The 27,816-nt window shown below is 41.5% G+C and overlaps 1 protein-coding gene and 1 non-coding gene across 2 annotated transcripts; both read right to left on the bottom strand.

Moving 5' to 3' along the window:
- Window positions 1–1,116: 1,116 nt before the first annotated feature.
- ZSCAN9 (zinc finger and SCAN domain containing 9) lies at window positions 1,117–6,048 on the bottom strand. Its single transcript, XM_052648026.1, is given in 4 exon segments — window positions 1,117–1,402; window positions 1,404–1,731; window positions 5,283–5,427; window positions 5,629–6,048. Coding segments are annotated over 4 exon segments (1,179 nt in total).
- Window positions 6,049–21,777: 15,729 nt separating this feature from the next.
- On the bottom strand, window positions 21,778–21,859 carry TRNAS-GCU (transfer RNA serine (anticodon GCU)). Its single transcript has one exon. It is a non-coding gene; the product is annotated as a tRNA-Ser (tRNA).
- Window positions 21,860–27,816: the final 5,957 nt, after the last annotated feature.

Raw genomic sequence — 27,816 nt, 5'->3', positions numbered from 1 at the left:
GGGAATACCAGACCACTTGATCTGCCTCCTGAGAAATCTGTATGCAGATCAAGAAGCAACAGTTAGAACTGGACATGGAACAACAGACTGGTTCCAAATAGGAAAAGGAGTAGGTCAAGCCTGTATATTGCCACCCTGCTTATTTAACTTATATGCAGAGTACATCATGCAAAATGCTGGGCTGGATGAAGCACAAGCTGGAATTAAGATTGCCGGGAGAAATATCAATCACCTCAGATATGCAGATGACACCACTGATGGCACAAAGTGAAGAAGAACTAAAGAGGCTCTTGATGAAAGTGAAAGAGGAGAGTGAAAAAGTTGGCTTAAAACAACATTCAGAAAACTAAGATCATGGCATCTGGTCCCATCACTTCATGGAAGATAGTTGGGGAAATAATGGAAACAGTGACAGACTTTATATTTTTGGGTTCCAAAATTACCACAGATGGTGACAGCAGCCCTGAAATTAAAAGACGCTTGCTCTTTGGAAGAAAAGTTATGACAACCTAGACAGCATATTAAAAAGCAGAGACATTACTTTGCTGACAAAGGTCTGTCTAGTCAAAGCTATGGTTTTTCCAGTAGTCATATATGGATGTGAGAGTCAGACTCTAAGGAAAGCTGGGTGCTGAAGAATTGATGCTTTTGAACTGTGGTGCTGGAGAAGACTCTTGAGAGTCCCTTGGACAGCAAGGAGATCCAACAGTCCATCCTAAAGGAAATCAGTCCTGAATGTTCATTGGAAGGACTGATGCTGAAGCTGAAACTCCAATACTTTGGCCACCTGATGCAAAGAGCTGATTCATTTGAAAAGACCAAGACTCTGAGAAAGACTGAAGGTGGGAGGAGAAGGGGATGACAGAGGATGAGATGGTTGGATGGCACCACCAACTCAATGGACATGAGTTTGAGTAAACTCTGGGAGTTGGTGATGGACAGGGAGGCCTGGCATGCTGTGGTTCATGGGGTCACAAAGAGTCGGATACAACTGAGCAACTGAACTGAACTGAGACCAAAACACATTTTGTGGAGACAGGTAAAAAGGTGTTTTCTAGTCTTTACCTACCCCATGTGACATGGTGAGTGATCCGGAAAACTTGCACACAGCTTGGATTAGATCAGCTCAGCCACCAGGTGGATCTTCTGATGGCGGATGAGGTTGCAGTGGCGGTTAAAGCTCTTCCCACACTGGTTGCAATGGTGAGGGCGCTCCCCTGTGTGGCTTCTCTGATGCTCGATGAGAAACGAGCGCCGACTGTAGCTCTTGTTGCACTGGCTGCACTGATATGGCTTTTCTCCCTTGCGGATTCTCTGGTGCTGGATGACACCAGCACTCTGGCTGAAGGCCTTTCCACACTCCTTACAATGGTACCGTTTCTGAATATTGTGGATTCCTCTGATTAAAAAGACCCGAACTCCGACTGAAGGTTTTCCCACACTCATTACACTCATAGGGTCTTTCTCCAGTGTGAACTCTTTGATGTCGAACCAGACCCGAGCTCTGAGCAAACCTCTTTCCACATTCCTCACATCTGTGTGGTCCGGTTCCTACAGGCCTTCCCCAGTGCCTGTCTACCCCACCCTTATGTTCACTGACTTTTCCATTTCGGGGCCCCTGCTGTGATTCCTCCCAGGTCTGTCCATAAGACACTTTCCCACATGGTTCCACTCTCTTATGACAATGTTTCCTTAGCACCAACTCTCTGTCTTTAGTCTGGGTCATTCCACCTGAAACAAAAAAAGACCAGGTAAATGTCACTTGTTCCCTAAGCCTAGTGATGAATGGGTTGCTATGTGAACAGAAATGCAAGGTGCTGCTGCTTCTGTTTCTTTTTAATCTATGTATTTATTTGGCTTCAGGGGTCTTAGTTGTGGCACATGAGATCTTTGACCTTCATTGTGGCATGCAGAATCTTTTTTTTTTTAGCTGTGGCATATGAACTCTTAGCTGCTGCATGTGGAATCTAGTTCCCTGACCAGAGATCAAACCCAGGTCCCTGCATTGGGAGCACAGAATCTTAGCCACTGCATGACCAAGGAAGGCCCAAGTGAGGTACTTCTATCCTGATGTCACAGAGTCGGAAGGAGGTTACCAACTGAGGGGCCAGTGTGGCAACACCTTCTTCTAGGTAACGAGGGAAGTTTGCCCTCTTTGGCAAAATGCAGCTAGGTGTCCCCCACATGGATGAGGCCTGAAGAAAATTTTTTTATATTCTTCACAAGAAGAGAATGGTTAGGATCAGAATGGCTTCTCTGGAGTCTTTGCTGTGAATTCTCTCCATACTGTGATGCAGGGAGCCTCAAAGTGACCCTTTCTAAAGAAAGTTATTTTGTGTAGACCTCTGTTCATTTGGTCATTTACAGAAAAAGTGCTGAGCTTCTCCTATGCTAGGTGCTGTAGGAAGTACTTTATGTCTTTCTAATCTGTAATCATCCTGGGTGCATCCCCAGGACAAAGCCTCAACTCTAGTGCTTCTCTCTTCCTGGGAACTCTGACCTCAGAGCTCATTCTCTCACTTCCTTGAAGTTTTTGCTCAATTCTCACCTTCTCAATTCTTCCACTTAAAACTATACTCTGTGTCCCCCATCCATAGCAGTCAAATTCCCTGTATGCTCTATTTGTGCTTTATTCTGTAACACCACCTTCTAAAAAATTGTATCATCTTATTTACATGCTTATTATTTGTCTCCCCCTGCTACATACAATCTTATCTCCATGGGAAGATCTTTCTGGTTTATTCCCTGGGAATCTTGGCTGGTGCACAGTGGTGGCTCAATAAATATTTGTTGAATATTTAGAGAAAGGATTAAAATCAATGTTACTACTACGGCCTGAACTGACTGACCCAGGGGCTGGTGCTGAGGCAAAGGCTGTTCCATAGGACTGGTTCACACTGGACAATAGTTAACCAACCTAACTAGCCTGCCTCTATTTAGATGAGTTGAAGGTGAGGCTGGAGAAGGGCTGCTGTGAATCCTTAGGATGTCTTGGATTCAGCAGGTATGATCACCACTTTGCAACTCAGAAAAACCCAAAACATCGGACTCTTTCTCCGACATCTAACTGCACTGTCCCTCACACTCCTGGATAGTTACCTCTTAGGACTCCTCTGGGATGAGACCAGGCTTCTGCACTTCCTTTTAGCTGGGAGATGACAACAGGTTTGCAAAACATAAATGTGTCTGCAGAGAAGACAAGGGCCACGAGTGAGACCAGTACTGCCCTTTTGCTCAAACTTTACATTTACATCTGAAATGTACAAGGGGACTGGGTAGAATATAAAAGCCAAGACATTTCCCACTTTTTAATAATTATCATTTATACAGTGTTCCATGAGTTAAGAAGCACTTTCACGTATATTATCAAACTAACCACAAAACCTGTTCATGTTAGTATCCCACTTCTTAAAAGAACTAAAGATATACAAAGGAGTCTGTCTATACCTAGACAGACTATATTTAGAAAGAAATCTGGAAAACACACAGCAATTTGACAAGAGCAGTTACTCCTGGTGAGTAGGACTTGGAGGAGAACTTTTACTTTTTTACTATGTAAACTTGTATATTTGGGGGATTATTTACTATCTGTATGCATTTTAAAAGAAACTCAAATTCAATGATATAAAGTAATTTTAAATGTTGCTTGGCTAAAAAAATGAAGAGCTGGAACTTGGATTTGGTCCTTGTAATCTCAAGTACTTCCTACATTGCTTTTACAAAATGGGCTTTTCCTGAACATGTGCACTGACAGTGCTGTAGGGAGCACTCTCTGATCTGTAGAAGCCCTCTGGATACTCTCCTGTAGCCACTGTAGATGCTTAACACATATTAGTTGAATGAATGAATGACCAGATGGATGGATGGATAGATGGAGGAAGGACTTACTCAGATGTGCCGTGGAAGAAGGGTTCTCAGCAGGGTTCTAGATGCAGGCTTGGAAGGTAGAAGAAAGGAAAAAATGGCTGAAAAATGAGAAGTCCAAGTTCATGGGGAGAGGAAGAAGAAAGTAACAAAGGAACTGACTGGAAAGATGCCCATTAAGGAGGAAGATGAAACCAGACGGAATTTTAGTAAGATGAGGTCATGGGAGTTAGAGGAAGGTCTGCAGCGGGCACAGAATTACTCATCAAATATAGTTTTAATTTAAATTAAGAGATGTGTTCAAAATCATAACTGTGTGATTGCTAGGGTAAATGAAATAAATAGAAGATAGAAACAGAGCGACAAGAGAAGTTGTAGCTTTGATACACATGGGGTAATGTGGAAATGAAAACAGGAGACCTCTGCTGTGGATGGATTACCAGAAGGATAACAAAAAGTCAGTAAGAGGCTATGATGTTATATGTGGGGAATTAGATTGGATTTGGAGCCAATTGTGCAGGGAGAGTTAGAACGGAAAGGCAACTGACTCAGCCCCGAGTACCTAGTTCTATACCCACTGGTGCCCAGTGCTGACGCCACTAAGAAGATTACATACAAAAAAAAATGGCAAGGTCTGTTCCATTGGATTCTCTCATCCAGTCTGCCATCTACTAAGTATATCTCATATTTTTGACTGTAAATGTAAACCCAAATCGACAAGGGTGGCCCTGGTAATTTCTGATAACAGTTATAATATATTAAGCATAATGTGTGCCACATATTTTTCACAAATTGTGTTCAATGCTCACACCGACCTTTTGAGGTACATATTTATTACTGACTGAACTGTGTCATGCCTACCCCAAATTCATCTGTTGAAGCCTTAACTGTATTTGAAGATAGGGTCTTCAGAGAGGTAATTAAGGTAATTAAAGGTGGGGTCCTAATCCAAAGGACTGATGTCCTTATAATAAGAAGAAGAGATACCCGAGTGCTCTCTTGCTCTCTTTCTCCTCCTCTCTCCACAGGCACAGGTAGAGAGAAATGCCCATGTGAGGACATAGCAAGAAGGCAGCTCACTACAGTCCAGGAATATAGGTCTCACTAGATACCAACTCTGATGGCATCTTGATCTTGAATTTCTAGCCTCCAAAACTATGAGAAAATAAACTTCTGTTGCTTAAGCCAGTCAGTCTGTGATATTCTGTTATGGCAGCCTGAGCAGACATTTTGCAGATGAAGAAACCTTGATGAACTGATTAAGTAACCTGCCCAAGTACAAGCAGCTTCCAGAAGCTCTGAGCATTGCTGGTAGAGCATTTTTTTTTCACCCCCTGGTTTCCCAGCTCTGGTTTTTCTGTCCATCTGTGCTTGACCAGGTGGGATATGTTCAACACCAGATAAATCCTGTCCCTCACCTGTCTCTCCGATAGGGTGGGGCTCCTGAGCAGGGTCACGTGTGAGTTGGGCCTTAGGCTGGGACTGAAGGGCCAGTGACATCTGTGCTTCCAGAGACACTGTCCCTTTAGAAAGGACTTCTTGTTCCTGTCTGTAGGCTACTATCTAGAAACAAAGAAACAAGATTTTTTTTTTAAGATATAAGATTTGACCTCTGAAGAAATTAACTGTCTAAAGAAACACTTTTCAGAAAGACACAGAAAGCAAGGTCTTATTTAATCACCAAAGTCAAGGGGATACAAAGCAGGGGACACAGAGATCCTTGGTGACCAACACATACTTTCCCTGGTGAATCTCCCTTCCTACCTTGTGTTGTGGTTCATTGAGCTCTCTCTCCAGATCCTCCAGCAAAATCACTGCTTCTTCCCCACTCTCTGGACAGTGTTTCTGCATCCAGCCCTGCAGCTCTTGGGGCAGGATGGACAGGACCTACTCCAGCACTAGCAGGTCCAGGATCTGCTCCTTCGTGATCACATGTGGCCTTAACCACTGGTAGCAAAGTTCCCGGAGTCGAGTCAGAGCCTCTCTTGGTCTAGGAGTCTCCTGGTAGCAGAACTGTCGAAAGTGCCTTCGGGAGATCTCTCTTGCCAGTGGATTACTGCGTTTCAGTCTGGATTCCTGCTTTTGGAGATGACTTTCTGCCTCCACTTTTTCTGTCAGAAGTTCTTCCCAAACCTTGGGAGTTTGCGTATCCAGGCATAAAATCTCCTTGGAGTCTATATTCATCTTGACCTTGAATAGCTTAAAAGGCACCCTCTAGCTGGAGCTACAAGTTAGAAACACCTTTGGAAGTTCCCTCCTTTTAATCAATAAAAGTCATTGTTTATATAGAAAAATGGCAACAGTTAATGATAGAAACTTCTAATCAATTGTTATAGACCTAAACCTCGTCACTGAAAGTAGTGACTTGCTGACCAAAGAACGAAATAATGGAATAGATAAGGTCATAATGTACGAAAAGCAGACTTTCGAGTTACCCAGACCTCAGTTTTATTCTGATTCTTTTACCAATTGTGCAATCTTGTGCCAATTTCTTATCTTCTTCCAGTCTCAGTTTTTTAATACGAAAAAAAAATAGCAATAATACCTTACAGAGTTCACGGAGGAATTAGGGACCAAACAGATCACTCAGAATGGTTTAAAAGTTCAGATTAATTGTAAAAAAGTTAAATTAGAGAGAGAGAAAAAAAAGAAAACTGTTTCTTGTCTTGGACTAAATGAACTTACTTCTACTGAAATCTTTACATGAGTTTTTAAAATTAATCTTTAAAACAACCACTAAGGAGAGTTTCATTTTCACTAAATTTACAGAAAGGAACGCTTAGGTAGACTGCAAATTCTCTGAGTTTTCCACACTGCTTCGCTGATTCTCACAGTAACAGCCAACACTGCACAACACCCTACAACATGCTTTCAGATACAAGACCACATTTAATCCTCACAATTACCCTCTGAGGTTTGATTACAACCACTATTTCACTAGATAAGAAATGGGGGCCAAGGGAAGTTAAGGAGGTTGCTTACGGTTAAATTATTTACCAGGACAGTCCTAGGAACCTACAGAAGCCCAAGGGAGAAGTCTGCTCACACCCAGGCAGGGCCTGATTCCCAGGAAGGCTGTCTCCAAAATGTCAGGAAGAGCAGCCCAGCCGCTGAATTTCAGCGTTACTGGCCGTGGGGCAGACATCTAGGGAATCGGAATCCAGGGTTAAGGGGTGGGAGGGGGAGGATAGGGAGCCCTGATAATGTATCTTTAATCCCTAGGCTCCCCAGGGATTTAGATGCACTCCAAGGTTTGGGAATCAGTGAACCATGGGAAAGCGAATTGGAAAACGTCACATTCTTCACTGGAAAATCAGTCAATTCAACGCCCCTTCACCGGCTGTCCATGAGGAAGGCTACAGAAAGTCTACAAATTTGTCCTCAACTTCCTTGTACCCAGATATTTCCCCAGACTTCAGGCATTTCCTGTCCTGAGTCCTATATATTTTCATATATAGTTTTGATTTCTCACATACATTAGGAGATAGATGGATAGATAGGCATTAAGCTAGTTTACAATTAGCTTCCCCCACCCCCATCACTTCCTTTAACGTTTTCACGTCATGTATCTCAGACATCTTTATGGGTCATGTTGGTCTAGCTCATTTAATGGCTGTGTAATTCACAGGGAAGACCCTTCGTCCCGGCAACCCTCTCCCGCGCAAGGTATTCCCAGCCCGGGAGACTGGTCGGCTCTAGGTCCCCGGGCACGACCACCGCTCGCTCCCCTCCATCCTCCCGGAGCCGAGGTTCACTTTTCACACCCCTTTCTCAGCCACACCCACTCCACCCAGGTTCTCGGGCCGTCTCTGCAGACCTGGAAAAGGCGAGGGGGTGGGGTGTCCCGGGTTGGGTGTTCCGCCCTAGCACTGGGAAGAGCGCTCCGGGAACAGCAGCCCGGAGGGGAAGAAGGCAGCCCACCGCGGGGCCCACTGCGCACAGGCACTTCCGGTCGGTCTAGGATTCCGAGTCTCGTTTCCTACCTCCTGCGCCGGCCTCACCTGGAAAAGTGAAAGTGAAGTCGCTCAGTCGTGTCCGACTCTTAGCGACCCCATGGACTGTAGCCCACCAGTCTCCTCCGTCCATGGGATTTTCCAGGCAAGAATACTGGAGTGGGTTGCTATTTCCTTCTCCAGTTCAGTTCAGTCGCTCAGTCGTGTCCGACTCTGCGACCCCATGAATCGCAGCATGCCAGGCCTCCCTGTCCATCACCAACTCCTAGAATTCACTCAAACTCACGTCCATCGAGTCAGTGATACCATCCAGCCATCTCATCCTCGGTCGTCCCCTTCTCCTCCTGCCCCCAATCCCTCCCAGCATCAGAGTCTTTTCCAATGAGTCAACTCTTCGCATGAGGTGGCCAAAGTACTGGAGTTTCAGCTTTAGCATCATTCCTTCCGAAGAAATCCCAGGGCTGATCTCCTTCAGAATGGACTGGTTGGATCTCCTTACAGTCCAAGGGACTCTCAAGAGTCTTCTCCAACACCACAGTTCAAAAGCATCAATTCTTTGGCGCTCAGCCTTCTTCACAGTCCAACTCTCACATCCATACATGACCACAGGAAAAACCATAGCCTTGACTAGACGGACCTTAGTCGGCAAAGTAATGTCTCTGCTTTTGAATATACTATCTAGGTTGGTCATAACTTTTCTTCCAAGGAGTAAGTGTCTTTTAATTTCACGGCTGCAGTCACCATCTGCAGTGATTTTGGAGCCCCCCAAAATAAAATCTGACACTGTTTCCACTGTTTCCCCATCTATTTCCCATGAAGTGATGGGACCAGATGCCATGATCTTCGTTTTCTGCATGTTGAGCTTTAAGCCAACTCTTTCACTCTCCTCTTTCACTTCCTTCTCCAAGCAGCCCCCAGTTTCCTGAGCATCCATGTGGATATCAACGGTGAATCACATAATCAGAATTCCATACGCATGTGGACCCCAGTTAGGTTTTAAACTGAAAACAGAGAGGAAGCACAGACCATAATTATTGAACATGATTTAAAAAAAAAAATTTTAAAAAGTAATACACGAACTATGGTTTTTAAAAAACCTAAGACAATGCCAAAATTAAAGGGTGGGAATCCCCCCTGTCCCTCTTTAGCATGACTTCCTTGAGGTGAACAGTCAACTGCCATTAGCTTGGAATTTTCATATATAGTTTTTATTTCTCACATACATTAGGAGATAGATGGATAGATAGGCATTAAGCTATTTTACAATTAGCTTCCCCCACCCCCATCACTTCCTTTAACATTTTCATGTCATGTATCTCAGACATCTTTATGGGTCATGTTGGTCTACCTCATTTAATGGCTGTGTAACAGTTCATCAAGCACCTGCCTCCCAATTTATATGCCCAGACCCCTACATATTGATAGAGGTCTTCTTTCCTTCTTCCCGCTGTCCCCACCCCCACCCCCAACAGTCGTCTGGATTTCTAGTGGTGTTGGGGTGCCAAAAAGTATTGGGTTCTGAACAAATTTTTTGGCCAATGCAATAAATACAAAATCAATCCCAAATCAGTTACATTACGTTTACTGGTACAAAGGAGTGTAATTATAAGTAGTTAGTCATTCATCAATTTTATTATGCCAACTAGAATGGCGGCATTTCATAGATTAAACTATGTTTTGTTTTAACAGGACCTCATTATTTATTTTATCACAGCAGCAAGAAAACATCTTCCATGCTAATGGAGGTTCCATGATGGGTTTTAAATCCAAAACTGCAGCTGTATAAATTTCTTTAGTTGGTTTCCTCAATGTTGCCACCTGAAGGGATTAAATAAACTCAGGTTTCATCCTTTACTTTAACTTCTTCCAAATATCCAATAACTGTGTAATCATTAAGAGCACCAGCATGAAGAAAATTTGCCCCAAATTCTGATCATGTTCTCCAATATACCTCACGTGAAAAGCCCTCAGTATAACTTTCCTAAAAACTATATAATGAGAATAAATGCTCACCTTCTCTTGGGCTTTAAATATATTATTCTCTTCCATTTTTTATGCCCATCTGCAACAAGTAAACACAGTTACCATATGCTTAAATATCTCATTGACAGTTGATTAGGCTCTGTAACTTGTTTGTGTGATTTTTAAGTAGATAAACTACAGGACTCAGGCCAATTCAACTTAGGGTCAAGTAAACAGCACGCTGGACTTCCTTATAGTTAAACAGCTAGGAGAAAGTCTGTCTCCTGCTTTTCTGTCTGGAGGAAGATTCCCCTGAAGCAGTACCTTGATGAGTGTCCTAGGACAGAAGGGATTATTTTTAACTTAGAATTGGAAATCTCTACGGAAAATATTTAAAATGCCACTCAGCTTAGGGACAAGAAGAAATGCTGATTACTCAGCTAGCAAAAACATTGAGGGTCATCTGAATCTGGAAACAGGCATATTTATGATACTGACTCGACTGTGTGTTTTATCATAAGTTCAAAAAGAGGAAGAAGGAGAAGGAAGAGAAAATATTTGGAGGATTGGTAGCAAAGAAAGTAAGGAACTAGCTGGCAGCTGAATAGATTCAAGTGTAAAAATATTTGTGTCCCATATGAATCTTAACCCATCATGTGAGAGGTTTCAGTAAGAAGTAGGGAAGCTGATCTCCCCATGGATGTCACCAACTGCTTATTCAGCTACTTCAGGATTTGGTCAAGGAAATTTTGAACATGGTGACCTTGACTACCATGATGAAAGATGTTCATAGACTAAAAAAAAAAAGAGGCTTTCTTTCACTAAAGCTAATCCAGACATTACCACTGTTGAGCTGCAACCACAAGATGGTGTAATATCCCAGTAGGAACAGCCAGTCACCTAGGGTCTAATTGATTACATTGGACTCTCTATGAATCTGCCAGCCAATGCAAGAGGCACTGGAGGGGCAGGTTCAATCTCCGGGTGGGAAAGATCTCCGGGAGAAAGAAATAGCAACCCATTCCAGTATTCTTGCTGGGAAAATCCCAGAAAGAGGAGGAGCCTGGTGGGCCACAGTCCATGGGGTCTCAAAGAGTCGGACATGACTGAGTAACTGAGCGCATACTCTATGACAGAGAAAACAAAATTTTACTTCAACGCACTGGACACTTGTGTTAGGTGTCCATTGGTTTTCTATGCCATGTTTCTGTCAGTACTGACTTGATGAAAGCCCTATTCATGCTAGCCCCAAATTAGTTGGGTATTAACATGAAATGATTTTCCCCCAATCTCTATTTTTAATTGGGTATTTGTGAATCCTTTCTTGTCCTTTAATGATAGTTTGACAGATCCCATAGCTTTCTGGCTAATTTTCTCTATTAAAGATCTCATCCAAATTTGTTCCTAATTTAAAATTGCATTATCTATTGAATAAATTATAGAGCCATGGTTTCAAAGTACAAAAAGTACAAAAGAGACTACATCGAAACATTCCCCTTTGATTTTTCTCTTCTGTTGAGCTTGACAATGGTATCATTGTTCCACAGGAAAATGTTCTCGTTTATTAAAGATGAGAACTGAAGAACAAGGGTGGTATGTCATGATGTCTATAATTTACTATAAAATACTTCGGCAGAGAGAGAGTGTGTGAGAGAGAGCACAAATATGGCAAAATGAACACTTATAAATGTAGATGAGTATATGGTGTTCATTATATAATCACACATAGACCTTTGGGAGTAACTGTTTCAAAATACAGATTTTTTAAGACTATTAAAAAAAATCCCAGTTCAGTTCACCTGGAGATTTGCCTCAGATGAGTTTTACTGCCAAATTTATGGGGGAAAAAAGAGTTCAGAATTGTATGGATTTTAGAACTGTGGACGGAGAAGGCAATGGCAACCCACGCCAGTGATCTTGTCTGGAAAATCCCAGGGACGATGGCGGAGCCTGGTGGGGAGTCTATGGGGTCGCACAGAGTCGGACATGACTGAAGCGACTTAGCAGCAGCAACAGCAGTAGAACTGTGGATAAGAGATCCTGGATATGTACTAGAGTCTCTCTCTCATCTATTTAAATATTTTTAAATTTAAGAAATTTTTAATAAAAATTTTCATCTTATTCTTACCTTTGGTCACTTAATTTCACTCCCTAGAAACAGCCAAAGCTCTTGGTTTCTTTTGTAGGTTTTCGGGGATATTTTATACATGTAGAAGCAATTATTTATTTATAATTTAACTCCATTATTTTATACACATAGTAGGATATTATGCACACAGCTCCTCTGCTTGCTTAATTTTGGAGTTTTTCCCATAGCCATAGGCATAGATCTCTTTGTTTTTGACTGTTGTATAATATTCTATCATACAGATTTATTTAGCCAGTCCTCTATTGATGAGCAATTAGATTATTTCCAAATATTTTCTATTTATAAATAATACTGTACTAAATATTTTTATGTATATATCATCTTACACATATATGAGTATATCTGCAGGATAAATTCCTAAAAGTAGAATTTCTGAGTCAAAGAATATTCATTTATTATAGACTATTAAATTGCCCTCAAAAGTAGTTGTGAAAATTTCAGCTCTCTATCTGAAAGTGATGTCACCCCCAATCTTCATCAAACTTTTTGATTTTTGCCAATATACTAATCCCTTATGTTTTCTGTAATGCCAAGGAAGGCCTCCGTTGTGCCAAGACTATAAAAGAAAATTCTCATGTGGTTTTTTCTAGGACTTTTGCAGCTTTATTTTTTTCCTATTTAAATTCTTGAACCACCTAGAAATTACTCAGTTGTAAAATATGAGATGTGGATTGTGCTCTTTTTTTTGTTTTTCAGATGTCTATCTACTCAGACATCAGTTTTCATCCCAATCCCAAAGAAGGGCAATGGAAAAGAATGTTCAAACTACTGCACAATTGCACTCATTTCACATGCTAGCAAAGTAATGCTCAAAATTCTCCAAGCCAGGCTTCAACATGAACTGTGAACTTCCAGATATTCAAGCAGAATTTAGAAAAGGCAGAGAAACCAGAGATCAAATTGCCAACATCCACTGGATCATCGAAAAAGCAAGAGAATTCCAGGAAAACATCTACTTCTGCTTTATTGATTATGCCAAAGCCTTTGACTGTGTAGATCAAACCAAACTGGCAAATTCTTAAAGAGGTGGGAATACCAGACCACTTTACCTGCTTCCTGAGAAATCTGTATGGAGGTCAAGAAGCAACAGTTGGAACTGGACATGGAACAACAGACTGGTTACAAATTGGGAAAGGAGTACATCAAGACTGTATACTGTCACCTTGCTCATTTAACATTGATGCAGAGTATATCACGTGAAATGCTGGGCTGGATGAACTACAAGCTGGAATCAAGATTGCTGGGAGAAATACTGATAACCTCAGATATGCAGATGATACCACTGTTATGGTAGAAAGTCAAGAGGAACTAAAGAGTCTCTTGAAAGTGAAAGAGAAGAGTGAGAAAGCTGACATAAAACTCAATATTCAGAAAATGAAAATCATGGCATCCGGTCCCATCGCTTCATGGCCAATAGATGGGGAAACAATGGTAACAGTGAGAGACTTTATTTTGGGGGGCTCCAAAATCACTGCAGATGGTGACTGCAGCCATGAAATTAAAAGATGCTTGCTCCTTAGAAGAAAAGCTATGACCAACCTAGACAACATATTAAAAAACAGAGACATTACTTTGCTGACAAAGGTCCATCTAATCAAAGCTACAGTTTTTCCAGTAGTCATGTATGGATATGAGAGTTGGACTATAAAGAAAGCTGAGCACTGAAGAACTGATGCTTTTGAACTGTGGTGTTGGAGATGATTCTTGAGAGTCCCTTGGACTGCAAGGAGATCCAACCAGTCCATCCTAAAGGAAATCAGTCCTGAATATTCATTGGAAGGATTGATGCTGAAGCTGAAACTTCAATATTTTGGCCACCTGATAGGAAGAACTGACTCACTGGAAAAGACCCTGGTGCTGGGAAAGATTGAAGGCAGGAGGAGAAGGGGATGGCAGAGGATGAGACGGTTGGATGGTATCACGGAGTTGATAGACATGAGTTTGAGCAAGCTCCAGAGTTGGTGATGGACAGGGAAGCCTGGCATGCTGCAGTCCATGGGGTCGCATAGTCAGACACAACTAAGTGACTGATCTGAACTGAACTACCCAGATGTCCCAGAACCATTTATTGAGTGATCTGTCTTTTCTCCACTGACTTGAAATACCATTTTTATCAAATTCTTAAATATTTGTGCTTACTTCTGGTTTTTCTATCCTGTTCATACTATAATGTTTTTTTCATTGAAGTTTGTTTTTAAACCCTAAAGGCTTGTTCGTTCTTGTTATTCTTTTCTGAATTTTCCTGGCTACTAATGCTTGTTTACTTTTCACACAAACTTTAGAAGGTATTTATCCAGTTTGAAAACAAAATTCTATGTTAATATTTATTGGCTTTATATTAACACCTAGACTAATGATAGATGGAAGCTGACATTTTGTCTTCAGATCCCGGATGAGCCCCCAAGATGATAGCTTACGGTGAATGGTGCTGCTGGATTTGTGACCTTGGAAGAAGATTTAACTCTGGCGCCAAAGACAGTCTCTGTCACTCAGAGCTTTGAGTAGATTTTATTAAACCAACAGGGATAGAGAAAGCTTCCAACAATAGGCACTGGAAGGGCACAGGAGAGTACCCCCCTTGCCAGTTTTTGCAAGGTGTCTTATACTCATTAGCAAGCTGTTGATCATAGATCAACCTCAAGGCTGACAGAGTTGCATCAGGTGCAGCTCCCTCCCAGAACATACCTATCTGCACAAGGGGAGTCCTCTGTAGGTGAGAAACATTGTATGTCTTGAAGGAAAACAGACTTCTAAACAAGATACATAGTTTCATTAATATAACTTAAGAAAAACTTTTCCATGAGTAAGATGTACTATTTTGTCGGGCAATTAGCAGCTCAAGGTGGAAAAAAGTTACTTTCAGGCAGAACCCATTGTCCTTAGAGCAACACAGAACTAAAGGCGCATGCTAAGTGGTTAAAGTGGGAGCAAAGGAATGCAGGGAAAAAAAGTGTGGCCGCTTGCCAGTTTGTCTCCTCCTGGGGCTTGGGGACCACAACCCTCCCTAGCCGTTAACCCTTTCACTAACATGTAGAGAAAATTGATATGACTTTCTCTCCGTATCTGGCTTCAGTAAAGATTTAAAGTTTTCTTATTATTGACCTGGTATTTTCCTCTTAAATTTATTTCTCAACAAAACAAAAAGACAACCTAATGAATGAGAGAAAAGATTTGCATATGATGTGATTGATAACTGGTCAGTGCCCAAATACATAAGTAGCTCATTTAACTCAAAGCAAAACTAAAGAACCAAAAAACCCAACCTGATTAAAAGATGAGCAGGAGACCAGAAGAGACATTTTCCCAAAAAAGACATACAGCTGGTCAACAGGCACCTGAAAATATGCTCAACCTTGCTAATCATCAAGGAATTGTTAATGAAAACCACAATGAGATCTCTCACACCTGTCAGAATGGTTATCCTCAAAAAGTGTATAAATAACAAATGTTGGAGAAAATATAGAGGAAAGGAACCCTTTTCACAGTTGGTGGGAGTGTAAATTGATGAAGCTGCTATGAAAAACAATATGGAGGTGCTTCAAAAACTAAAAATAGACCTACCATGGTGGTGGTGGTTTAGTCACCAAGTTGTGTCTGACTGTTGTGACCCCATGGATTGCAGCCTGCCAGGCTTCTCTGTCCATGGAATTCTCCAGGCAAGAATATTGGAGTGGGTTGCCATTTCCTTCTACAAGAACTACCACATGATTCAGCAATTCCATTCCTAGATATATACCCAAACAAAATAAAAACACTAATTCAAAAATATACATGCACACAAATGTTCATAGCAGCATTATTTATAATAGTCAAGATGTGGAAGCAGCCTAAGTGTCAATTAACAGGTGAATGAATAAAGAAGATGTTGTGCATATACACAATGAAATATTATTTAGCCATAAAAAGAATGAAATTCTGCTATTTAAAAAATGTGGATGGACCTAGATGCTACTATGCTTAGTGAAATAAGTTAGACAGAGAAAGATAAATACTTTATATTATCAGTTATATATGGAACCTTAAAAAGAAACCAAATGAATAAATATAACAAAATAGAAAAAATTTATTTGTTTTCTCTCTTTTGTTGCTATTGAAAACGGAGATCTTTTCTTTCATTCTGTGTGTGAAGGCAATTGATTTCTCTTGTTTATTTTTATAAGTATATTTAGTTTTATAAACAAATCCTTAGATACCTTCATATAATTTTAACTCTTTTCTAACTTATTTTTTGTTAAATGCATTGTCTAGTTCCTGCAGAGCAATATAAAACAATAGTCATCAGAATGGACATTTTTCTAACATGTTGCTAACTTCAAAGAGAGGGCATAAGATGTTTCCTCTGAAAGCAGGATGGTGTTGATGTAAGTTAGATATGTTTATCATGGTTAAGTAAGGAAATATCTATTCTTTTATTTAAATGTTTAATCTATCAAAATGGATGTTAACATAATAAAATGCTTTTTCCATATCTACTAAATGTAGATGTTTCTTGTGAGATATGCTAATATGGTGAATTGTGTTAAAAAGTTTTAAAATTTAAAACAATTTTAATGCTCATCTCCATTTTGCCATAGAAAAATTTTTACTCCTCTAATGTGCTGCTGGATTCTGTTTACTCTGATTTTATTTAGGATTCAGCATAAATAAAAATATGTGGTTTTCTTTTTTAATTAATTGGTTTTTGGTTGCATGGGTCTTGTCTCTGCTCAGTAGTTGAGGTCCACGGAGTCTTTGCTCTTTGGCATGTGGAATCTTCCCAAGAATGTGTCCCCACATTGGCAGGTGGATTCTTATCCACTGCACCACCAGGGAAGAACTAGGTGGGTTTTCTTATTGGTAATCAATTTTACTTTAAAGATCATTATTTGTTCCCCATTCCCATCCAAGATCGAACATTCTCTTCTATTTCTTTATTCTAACAGTTTTAAATGCATTAGAATTATCTGTTCTGTAATTTGTTTATTAAAATTCATCTGTGAAACTTACATCTGATACTTTTTCAGGGTAGTTTGTTGACAGCTTTATGTCTTCAATTGTAACTGGTCTGTTCGGATTTTTAAATTTCTTTTAGAGTCATTTCTGTATATTTTCTAGAAACACACATATCCAGGTTCTTAAAATTACTCTGCATAGCGTTGATTAGGGTAGTATCTTTTAGTTTTAGCTGAATTTGAAATTATGAACATTCCTTCCATACTGGACTGTGCCCTGCGACCAAGAGAGCTGCAGGAACTCTCCCCAAAGAGAACGCGAACCTCTGGACTGAATGAAACTGGAGCGGAAGGGGCAACGCATCTCCTCTAGACTCACACCTTTTCAACGCACGCGCCATTCTAGACAGGTTATTTGAAGGTCCGTGGGAGCTGGAGATGCAAGAGAACGAAGAACTCAAAGAACTGGAGCAAATAAGGGGGACTGAGCGAGCAGAAGGCGCAGGTCGGGGGATTCCTCCAAGGCAGTGGGAGCGCAGAAACCGCAGCCAAGGCTGCCAGTCCATTTCACTTAAACATCATCGCAAACACCACCTGATAACTGTCCTACTATGTAACGGTTAACTTTCTGGGCTTTGAATCTGACGATCGGAGTTCATATCCTTCATGTATCTCGAAGCGACCTTTGGATCCAGTTTAGCTTTGCCTCTCGGGTAAGTGACTAGGAGGAGCTCGTTTCTGCCTCCCCAACCCCGCTTTATTTTTTCTCCCCCTTTTTGAGTAACAACCCTTTCCGACGTAACTATACGTTTAGCTTCAAGGAAAGAGTTATATTTCAAAGCGAAGGAGTTCTCAAGTCATCATTTAATGGCTCTTTATGTGATTCCCAAGTGGCCCGAGCCCTGGAGAAGTCAGAAACGGGCATTTTCTCTTGAAAGTTTACAGACTCCTGGGGAGCCGGTGGAAAGGGAGGGAGGGTGAGATTTCCTGAGATGAAGACGCTCTCTGGCCTCAGAATCAAGAACCCTCCTCGCTGCCCGCCGTGCCCCGAACGCTGCTCACGGATGTGCAACCACTGTCTAGGTTTTCCACACTTGTATACAAAAAATTGCTCATTTTCTATCTGAAATTCACATATAGCTGGGCGTTGTGTTTCACCTGGCACCCTACCGCCGACCTCCAGCGGGGGGCGCGTTCTTCGCCGAGGGGCATCTGCGGGAAGCGACCTCTCTGTTCGCTGGGATAATTCTCGAGAGGTGGCCTTCTGTTCTGCTTTTCTTACCGACTCCCACCCCAACCCTAGCCTGGAAAGGCCTCAAAGCAGCAGCAGGCAGAGAAGGCGGGAGCGCAAGTTCGTCCCCCTCTGCGGGCCTTTCTCCCGCGCCTCCTCTCTTAGGCGCTTTGGACTGGAGTTAAAAGGAGGCAATCTCGGCCTGCTTCCTCTCCGAAGTCTCCTGAAAGTCCACAGTCATAGCAACCTCCCCTGAAAGAGTAAAAGCCTGTCTAGATGGAAAGGAAGAAAACCTACTCCGATTGAAAAAGAACAACAAAAAAGGCGGGGATGGCTGCTGTTATCAGGCTGGGAGGAAAGATACAGGTAATGCCAGCTGCAAAGTAAACAGGAATCAATGTTTTCCTCAAGATCAAGTAGCAACTGTAAAAAGCCACCACGGTCCGCTCTTTGAATGATTACTGCCTTCTTACGATGTCCCAGACCCATTCGGCTACGTCCCATCTATTACTGGAATACCTAAAACCACCCTCTTTTCAAGACTATACCTAATCCCCAGTTAATCTGCGCTTCTTCTTCAAGAAGAAGGTTGATACCTCCTCAGAGATAGCTATCAACCCAGACCCGCTTCTCGCTCCCCTTAGAGCCTCTTTAGAGTCATCTAAAGTAACTAGGTTCTTAATAAAGGAGGTTTTCTCTCACTTCTCTTGTTGAGCAGTGTTTCCCGGGGTATCCTGTCGCTGTATTAATTCATTACACTGATTTTGTCAGGTTTGTTCCTGGTGGTCTTTGGCCGGTGTCTTTAACACCACCTTAGCTTGCTCTGTGAGTCCTAGCTGTGTGGGCAGAGGAGGGGTTAGAACAATTAATTCTGGCAGAGCAGGGAAAAAATCAGGATAGACACTCATGTTGATGCTGGAATGACAGGAGAAATGTGGGTCTTGGGGAAAAAAGATTTTACCAAGATGGACAGCAACTAGGATAACCATGTTTTAAAACAAAACAAAACAGAAAAAAACTAGAGTTTCAAACTTTAGCATTTATCAGGATTACCCCAGAGTTTGTTCAAGCACAAATTGTTGGGCCCCAGTCCTGGAGTTTGTATTTCTAACAAGTTTCCAGGTGACGATGATGCTGGTGTTGCTTGGGAGAAACACACTTTTGAGAACCACTGAACTAGAGTAATCTCTTGGATTGCATAGGAGCTAATCCAGTGATCCAACATGAGACCTGTGATTTAGACATTTAAAATTTTCATTCTAATAAAAAACAATCAAATGAGTTCCACCCTAAAACCACAGAAGGCTCAAGTTCACCAGTCCCTAAAATCCATTAACTCTTTAATCAGTCCAATTTATAAACTGCCACTGGATATCCAGAAAATCTGTAATAAACAAAAGCCACCAAGCTTATGAGCAATCAGGACTCCTATTTCTGTCTCACTGCAGTGCTTGTGCTTCCATTTAGATGATCTGTGACAATGCTAGTTGAAATAAAAATTCCTCTTATAGGGCTGCAGGAGCAGATGTGGTCTGGTTTCCTTTCTACTTATCTGGTTGGGGGGCTTCCCAGGTGTGGCTAGTGGTAAAGAACCTGCTTTCCAATGCAGGAAATGTAAGAGACATTTTCCCCACCCCCATGTCGGCAAGATCCCCTGAAGGAGGGCATGGCAACCCACTCCAGTATTCTTGCCTTAAGAATTCCATGGATAGAGGAGCCTGACAGGCTACAGTGCATAGGGTCACACAGAGTCAGACATAACTGAAGTGACTTAGCAGGCACACATGCATAAATTAATATGATCCCTATGGAGGAAATTGGAAAATATCTTACAAGTGACTACACCCTAGAACACAGCTTATCTCCTAGACATTTATATTATAGCTATAGATACACATGCAAAATGGTGTATATATTTAGATGCAGATATATTTAACTAGCCACTTGGTGGCTCAGAGGTTAAAGCATCTGCCTCCAATGCCCGGGTTCAATCCCTGGGTTGGGAAGATCCCCTGGAGAAGGAAATGGCAACCCACTCCAGTATTCTTGCCTGGAGAATCCCATAGGTGGAGGAGCCTTGTAGGCTACAGTCCACAGGGTCGGAAACAGTCGGACATGACTGAGCAACTTCACTTTCACTTTACCTTTTAACATAAGTAGCATTATATACATTGTCTTGCACTATGCTCTTTTTCATTGAACATTATATTTTGGATACATGCACCCATATGTTCGAAGCAGCACTATTCACAATAGCCAAGACATGGAAACAACCTAAATGTCCATCAACAGATGAATTGCTAAAGAAGATGTGGTACATATATACTATGGAATACTACTCAGCCATAAAAAGAATAAAATAATGCCATTGGACCAACATAGATGGAACTAGAGATTATCATAAGTGAAGTAAGTCAGAAAGAGAAAGACAAATGCTATATGACATCATTTACATGTGGACTCTAAAATATGATACAAATGAATTCATTTACAAAATAGAAACGGACTCAAAGACATAGAGAACAGACTTGTGGTTGCCAAGGGAAGGGGATTGCAGAGGGAAGGATTGGGAGTTTGGGGTTAGCAGAGGCAAACTATTATATGTAGAATGGTTAACAACAAGGTCCTACTGTACAGCACAGGGAACTATATTGTGATACACTATAATGAAAAGAATATATGAATAAAAAGTATATATATGTAAATGTATCACTTTGCTGTACAGTAGAAATTAATACAACATTGTAAATTAACTATACTTCAATAAAAGTGTATCTTAGAGAGCTTAACGCCATATATGGATACTGTGTTTCTGGAATGACACATTGGGGCCAATAATGTCCTACTGGTGGGAAGGGTAATTGGTGACAAAATTTGCTATACAGATTTTTATAGTTTTTGAATCATATGAACATAGTACTTACTCCAAAATGGCAATAATAAAAAAATATATTATATTTTTTCCTCCCAAAGTCTGTCAAGATGGAAGTCACAGGTAGAAACTGTATGTTACTTTGTGGGGGAGTGCATCACAGGGCATTCGGGGATCTTGGTGCTTTGACCAGGGATCAAACCTGTGCCCTCTGCAGAAGTGAATAGTCTTAACTGCTGGGCCAACAGGGAAGTCCCAGATTTTTATTACCTTTTCTCGGGGAGAAATACTCAGCTTTAACTGAAAATATTGTAGTGTGTAGTTTTTAGTTTTGTCATATCTCTGAGAGATACATAGTCTTCCTTGTCAATGATAGGGATCCTTAGAAATGGTTGCTTTTAAAGTTAAAAGATAATAGACAAAAATTCCCTAAAGATAAAATTAACCTGATAATGACTTAAATAACCCAAAATTTTGTGTACAATTCTCTATAAACAATTTTATATTCTCCTCTAAATTTATTTGGCAATGTTTTTCTATGATCTTCAATTAATTCTTCAGTGATGTTCTCAGTGGAAAATCTCTGCTAAGCAAAACTTGCCGTGAAAATTTCAAGGGAGAATGGGAGAATGAAACACTAATCAAATGTATTATTTAGCAAAATTAACAGCCATGACAAAATGCTACTAAGGAAGTCGGGAACGGGGGTGGGGGTGGGGGGGTGGCGGGGGAGGGGTGTGGAATAGAAGGAATTAATTCACGTCACTCATTTACCTCGACAAAACGAGTAACCACCCCTCACAAACTCAGCTAGTCGACGAGGATGGGATTCGAACCCACGCGTGCAGAGCACAATGGATTAGCAGTCCATCGCCTTAACCACTCGGCCACCTCGTCGCATGTAAATTTTATTTCTTCAACACCTTCTGGCAGGCGTTTTATAGTAATGCAGCTAATCGTTCTTTTCCCGGCTTAATAGTCACAACCACAGTGTGAGTTAGGTGTCTTAAAGTAAATTTCATAACTGACAGTAATTGACTGCGCTCGGAGTGAAGTTACTTGGCAAATAGCAGATAACAGGTGGAACCACGCATAATACACGTTATTGGACACAGGCCAACACTGTCTTGCCAGCTCAGCTCTGCGTCCCCGGGAAACACTCACCCGACTTCCACAAGGTCCCTCGACCGCTGCATTTCGCATTGAAGGGACCGATTTCCCCACCTCTTGATCAGAACTCCCAGGATTCTCGTTTTCTACGTGGTACCAGAATCCCGATTCCTTTTTATTTACTTTTGTGATATGCTCGCCAGCCAGGAGATGCCCTCATTTGTCTTTTGTTTTCCTCTCTTGGCACTGAGCAGTCTGAAAAATCAGCAACGCAGGAGAACGTGTTTTAGAAAAAAAAAAAAAAAAAAGGAGAAGAGAGCGAGAGTCATAGTGGGAACTTGTTTGCATCGTAGCACAAGATTGGTTTAGCTTGACTCCTATCAACCAACGGTGGGGTGGGTAAATAATCCCAGATGCGGGAGTCAGAGTGCAGGTCCTGGCTGTGGCTCTTTCCTAAAGTTCACTGTGCAGACCGGATTGAGTAACCTCTAACGTCCCTTCTGGCTCTGGCAACCTCTGGGATAAAATGACCATCATGAAACTTTTTCCTCTCAGAAGAGTTTGTGTACTTTGAAAGGTGGCTTAACGGTGAAGAATCCGCCCGCAATGCGGGAGATGCAGGTTCGATTCCTGGGTCAAGATGCCCTGGAGAACGAAACGGCAAATCCACTCCTGCCTGAGAAATCACACCGATAGAGGAGCGTGGCAGGCTACAAGCCTTGGGGTCTCAAAAGTCGGACACTAAACAACGAAAAACAAGTGTAGTGCAGAAGTTTGAAGGTTGAAATGTTCTTTTCTACCAAAAATGTTGGTCCCTTTTCCCTCTCTATGAAATCTCTTAGCTTAGCCCTTAACTTTGTTGGGAGGAACTCCTCTCTCAACTGATTCACCGAATTTCCAAATACCTTTGATCGGCACGAAACCTTTAGAAGTACTTCATCTAAAATACCAAATAAAACCATCTTATTTGTTCCTTTGAGTGGGGCGAGCAAGTTGTTACCCTTTGCATCATAGGCTACCACTCACATCTACCTTTCAGAGACTCAAAGGCAACCTCATTTCACACTAGTGACTTCAGAACTATTCCTAGTGGAAGCTCGGGGGTGGGGGTGGGGGTGGGGGGTGGATTTCTGCTGTTAACTAAGAGTTTCCCTGAAATTTAACTTACACCACTCTCCCTACAGCAAGAGGTCTAGGAACGTATTTGTTTTGGTCTTATTACACCAATGTCAGTGTAAGTAAACAATAACTATTGTTAATAAATTTAATACCAAATCTAAGCATTAGAATTAAGGTACCTAGAAAGCATATTTTCAATTAATTGAAACTTTTGGGTTGATAATCTTAGTTTTTTTTAACCATAAAGTTATGGTGAGTATTAAATTAGTGAAACATCAAATTAGTTAACATTAAATTAGTTAACATCAGTGAAATGCTTAGAAAATTGTCTTACAAATAGTTATCGCTGTGTAAATCATTTGATATTATGGTAGTTGTAATACTAGCAAAATAAATAATTAATTACATTAAATTGTATTCAAGTAGAAAATAAAACCCAGTGGGGGGAAAACCCCAAAAAACATTCATGATGGAATTCTTTGGCAGTCCAGTGGAGAAAACAAAATGATTATTGTAAGAAAATTAACACATTGATAAAAATAAGATGGGATGAAGCAAAAAAAAAAAAACTGAAGAAACCATCTTCCTCCTACTAGACATGTCCATAAATAAATGAGCAGGGCATATATTTTAAAATTCTATCTCCTTTATGTATTGAAGTCTTGATGGGTAAAATTATATTATGCCTGGATTTTCTTTAAAACACAGGAGGAAAAAGGTTGGGAAATACATCTATGTATATACATATACATATATATTTAGAGAGAGAGATTGGCAAAAATACTAATTTTTACAGTTGGGTGATGAACACATTAGACTACATTATATTATTTTTTGTGTGTTTTTAAATGTCCATAATAAAAGTTATAATATATTTAACTTCACTTTATTGAATAAGCAAGGAAGAATTAATGCAACAGTCAGGGAGTCAGAGTCAGTCAGTTCAGTCGCTCAGTCGTGTCCGACTCTTTGCGACCCAATGGACTGCAGCATGCTAGGCTTCCCTCTCCATCATCAACTCCCGGGGCTTGCTCAAACTCGTGTCCATCAAGTCGGTGATGCCATTCAACCATGCCATCAGGGATGACCATGCCATCCAACGGTCAGGGAGCATATAATAAACAAAGACACATATAACTGTATTGACAAGAAAAGCTGAGGTAGGGGTTAATACCCTATTTGTAGGAAATTCCTTATCCACAACTTAAAGGCATGTAGGTAAAAGTGTGAAATTGAAAAACATCTGCGGTTCACAGGCTGACAGCTCCGTGAGAAGTACCCGCCTGCATTCCCCAAACCTTTCCATCCAACAACAGTATAGACTCCTCACCAGGAACAACCCCTACCCCTTCCCCGCCCCACCCTCCAACCTGCGTCTACAGTTCGTGGAATTCTCCAGGCCAGAATACTGGAGTGAGTAGCCTTTCCCTTCTCCAGGGGATCTTCCCAACCCAGGGATTGAACCCAGGTCTCCCACATTGCAGGTGGAGTCTTTGCCAGCTGAGCCACTATCAACCTTACTTCAGCAAAATAAATTTTAAAAAAATTAAGGCAATTCCAGTACCACCCTTTCAAGATGGGTGCCTGCCCAGGGTCCCACGCAGTTGCCCCACTGTGGTTTAAACAGAGCACTCTTGTCTCCACAGCCCAATGCTGTTACCTCTGAGGCAGTATTTCAAACGAGAAGGTTGCAAATTATTTCCCCCTAAAATCCAGTGGAGATGCAATCAAGTTTCATTGACTCATTTGTTTTAGGCTTGACAAGCAAGGCAGAAGGGGAAACCAGTGGTGTCAAAAGTCTTAAAAAGAAACAGAATGCTAGGAAAACCAGAAGCCATTCTTAGGACCTAAATTGCCAAATACCAAACCAAAAGCCGGGAAACAAAATCTGCTCAGTGTGCAGGTGAAGGCTTCCCTTGATTTTTTTGGAGGCTTTTGAAGGATGTTGCTCTGGACTTCGGTTCTCTAGATGGGGAAAGCTGTGATTACAACTAGCTCTATGACGCACGTCTCTTGGCTCTTCTATCCCTGCTTACAACCCCCATGTCCATTCAAATCAGCTGCCCAGAGTTGAACCTTTCTCATCTGAAAGAGAATCTTAGCTAATCTTTCAAAACTGCCCTCTCTGCATCCTGGAGGAATCAGGGGACCAGGAACTGTTCACCTTCTCCAAGAACTGTGTGTCCCCAGGCACACGGAGAAGAAAAGGCAAGGCAGTGTGAACTGTAGAAAATTTAGGCTGTGGTAACATGGTTGTGGAAGAAGGCGATGGCACCCCACTCCAGTACTCTTGCCTGGAAAATCCCATGGACGGAGGAGCCTGGTAGGCTACAGACCATGGGGTCTCGAAGAGTCTAACACGACTGAGTGACTTCACTTTCACTTTTCACTTTCATGCATTGGAGAAGGAAATGGCAGCCCACTCCAGTGTTCTTGCCTGGAGAATCCCAGGGATGGGGAGAGCCTGGTGGGCTGCCATCTATGGGGTCGCACAGAGTCGGACACGACTGAAGCAACTTAGCAGCAGCAGCAGCAGCAGCAGCAACACGGTTGCAGCCCTGGGATTTCTTTGGAAGGAAAGATGCTAAAGCTGAAACTCCAGTACTTTGGCCACCTCATGCGAAGAGTTGACTCATTGGAAAAGACTCTGACGCTGGGAGGGATTGGGGGCAGGAGGAGAAGGGGATGACAGAAGATGAGATGGCTGGATGGCATCACTGACTCGATGGACGTGAGTCTGAGTGAACTCCGGGAGTTGGTGATGGATAGGGAGGCCTGGCGTGCTGTGATTCATAGGGTCGCAAAGAGTTGGACACGTCTGAGCGACTGAACTGAACTGAACACGGTTGCAACCTTTTCCGCTCCCGCTGGGATGTGAGCTTGAGTTTCTGAAACAGTCTATAGAAATTCCAGGAAAGCAGCCTCTCTTTGGCTGTATACCCTCCCTTTCTGTCAGTAGGTAAACAAGCCACATAAACAAGGTGTTAGACAATACTGGGATGACAAACTCAAAGTTGGGGTATTAGGGTGGATAATAACAGGAAGAGGTTTCAACATTTCCCCGTGTTAAGATCTGGATCCTAGCAGGGCCATAATTTTCACCCACCCAAGTAGCTTTCCGCCGTTCCCAAGGCCACAGACCTTTCTTTCAGATTGCCCCCCTGCTATTTCCAGACCAGATATTGGGAAAATCTGGTGGAGAGTGTGGCTGACTTTTCCTCTCACCGGGGAATGCTAAGGAGCCGGATGCAGAAAGAGTTTCACGGAAACTGGTCTAGTGCTGGAACACTGCCTGAGTATTGCTTGGACCTTGAGATTAAGACCCCTATCCCTCTGCCAAGGGAGACCTTTGTGGTTGAAGGAATTGCTTTCCTAGAGCCTCTAATGAATCAATGCTCTATAAGATATTGATTATATTCTGTTGTACAATATATCCTTGTAACTTATTTTATACGCAATAGTTTGTACCTCTTAATCCTCTATCCCTACGTTACCCCTCCCTGCTTCCCTCTCCCCACTGGTAACAGCTAGTTTGTTCTCTATCTCGGTGTTCCTTTTATTGTATTCATTATGTTTTTAGATTTCACATGTAAGTAATATCATACAGTCTTTCTCTGATTTCACTTAGCTTAATATCCTTCAGGGCCATGTTGCTGCAAGAATGTATCTGTTGATGGATACTTAGGTTGCTTTCATATCTGAGCAACTGTAAATATGAACATTGGGGTGCATGTTATTTTTTGACTTAGTGTTTTAACTTTTTTCAGGTATATATGCAGGAGTGGAATTGCTGGGTCATATGGTAGCCTTGCTTTCTCAGAGTCTCTGATGAATCAATACAGTACTTCTTTTCTTCCCTACATTTATTTTTAAAACAAATCGCAAACAATCCTGAAATTCTATCTTTATCATGACTTTAAAGAGAATATAAGCTCACGTTCCAAGGGTTGAAAAACAGAATCCCCCTCAAATCCTTTTTTCCATTTTCTGGAAGTGACTAGTTATCCTTATTGAGGGTCTTCAGAATCCCTTACAAGATTTTACTGTCTGTGGGTCAGGCTGTGCCTATCAAGGGTTTGTGTTGGTTGATAACCCAGTGCTGAAGGCTGGGAACCAATATTTTCACTGAGGTAAGAAGCCCTTTTGAGAAGCTACTTTAGATTTTGATGCTGTACTATGCAATTCAAAGCAATCTGGAGATTCAGTGCAATCTCTACCAAAATTCCAATGATATTTTTCATCGAAATAGAACAAACAATCCTAAAATTCAAATGGAACCAAAATAGACCCCAAATAGCCAAAGTGATGCTGAGAAAGAAGAATGAAGCTGGAAGCATCACACTTTCTGATTTTAAACTATATTACAGAACCATAATAATCAAAACAGTATGTTATTGCATATAACAGACATACAGATCAATGGAACAGAGTCCAAAAATAAACCCATGCATATATGGTCAATTTATTTACAACAAAGGAACCAAGAATATACAATGGGGAAAGGACAGTCCCTTCAATGAACAGCGTTAAGGAAACTGGAACACAAGCAAAAGAATGAAAGTGGCCCACTCCCTTACACCATACACAAAACCTGTCAACATGGATTAAAGAGTTGAACATAAGAC

Source organism: Budorcas taxicolor, chromosome 11, assembly GCF_023091745.1.
Source record: "Budorcas taxicolor isolate Tak-1 chromosome 11, Takin1.1, whole genome shotgun sequence".
NCBI lineage: Eukaryota > Metazoa > Chordata > Mammalia > Artiodactyla > Bovidae > Budorcas > Budorcas taxicolor.
This window is presented reverse-complemented; position numbering and strand designations above follow the sequence as displayed.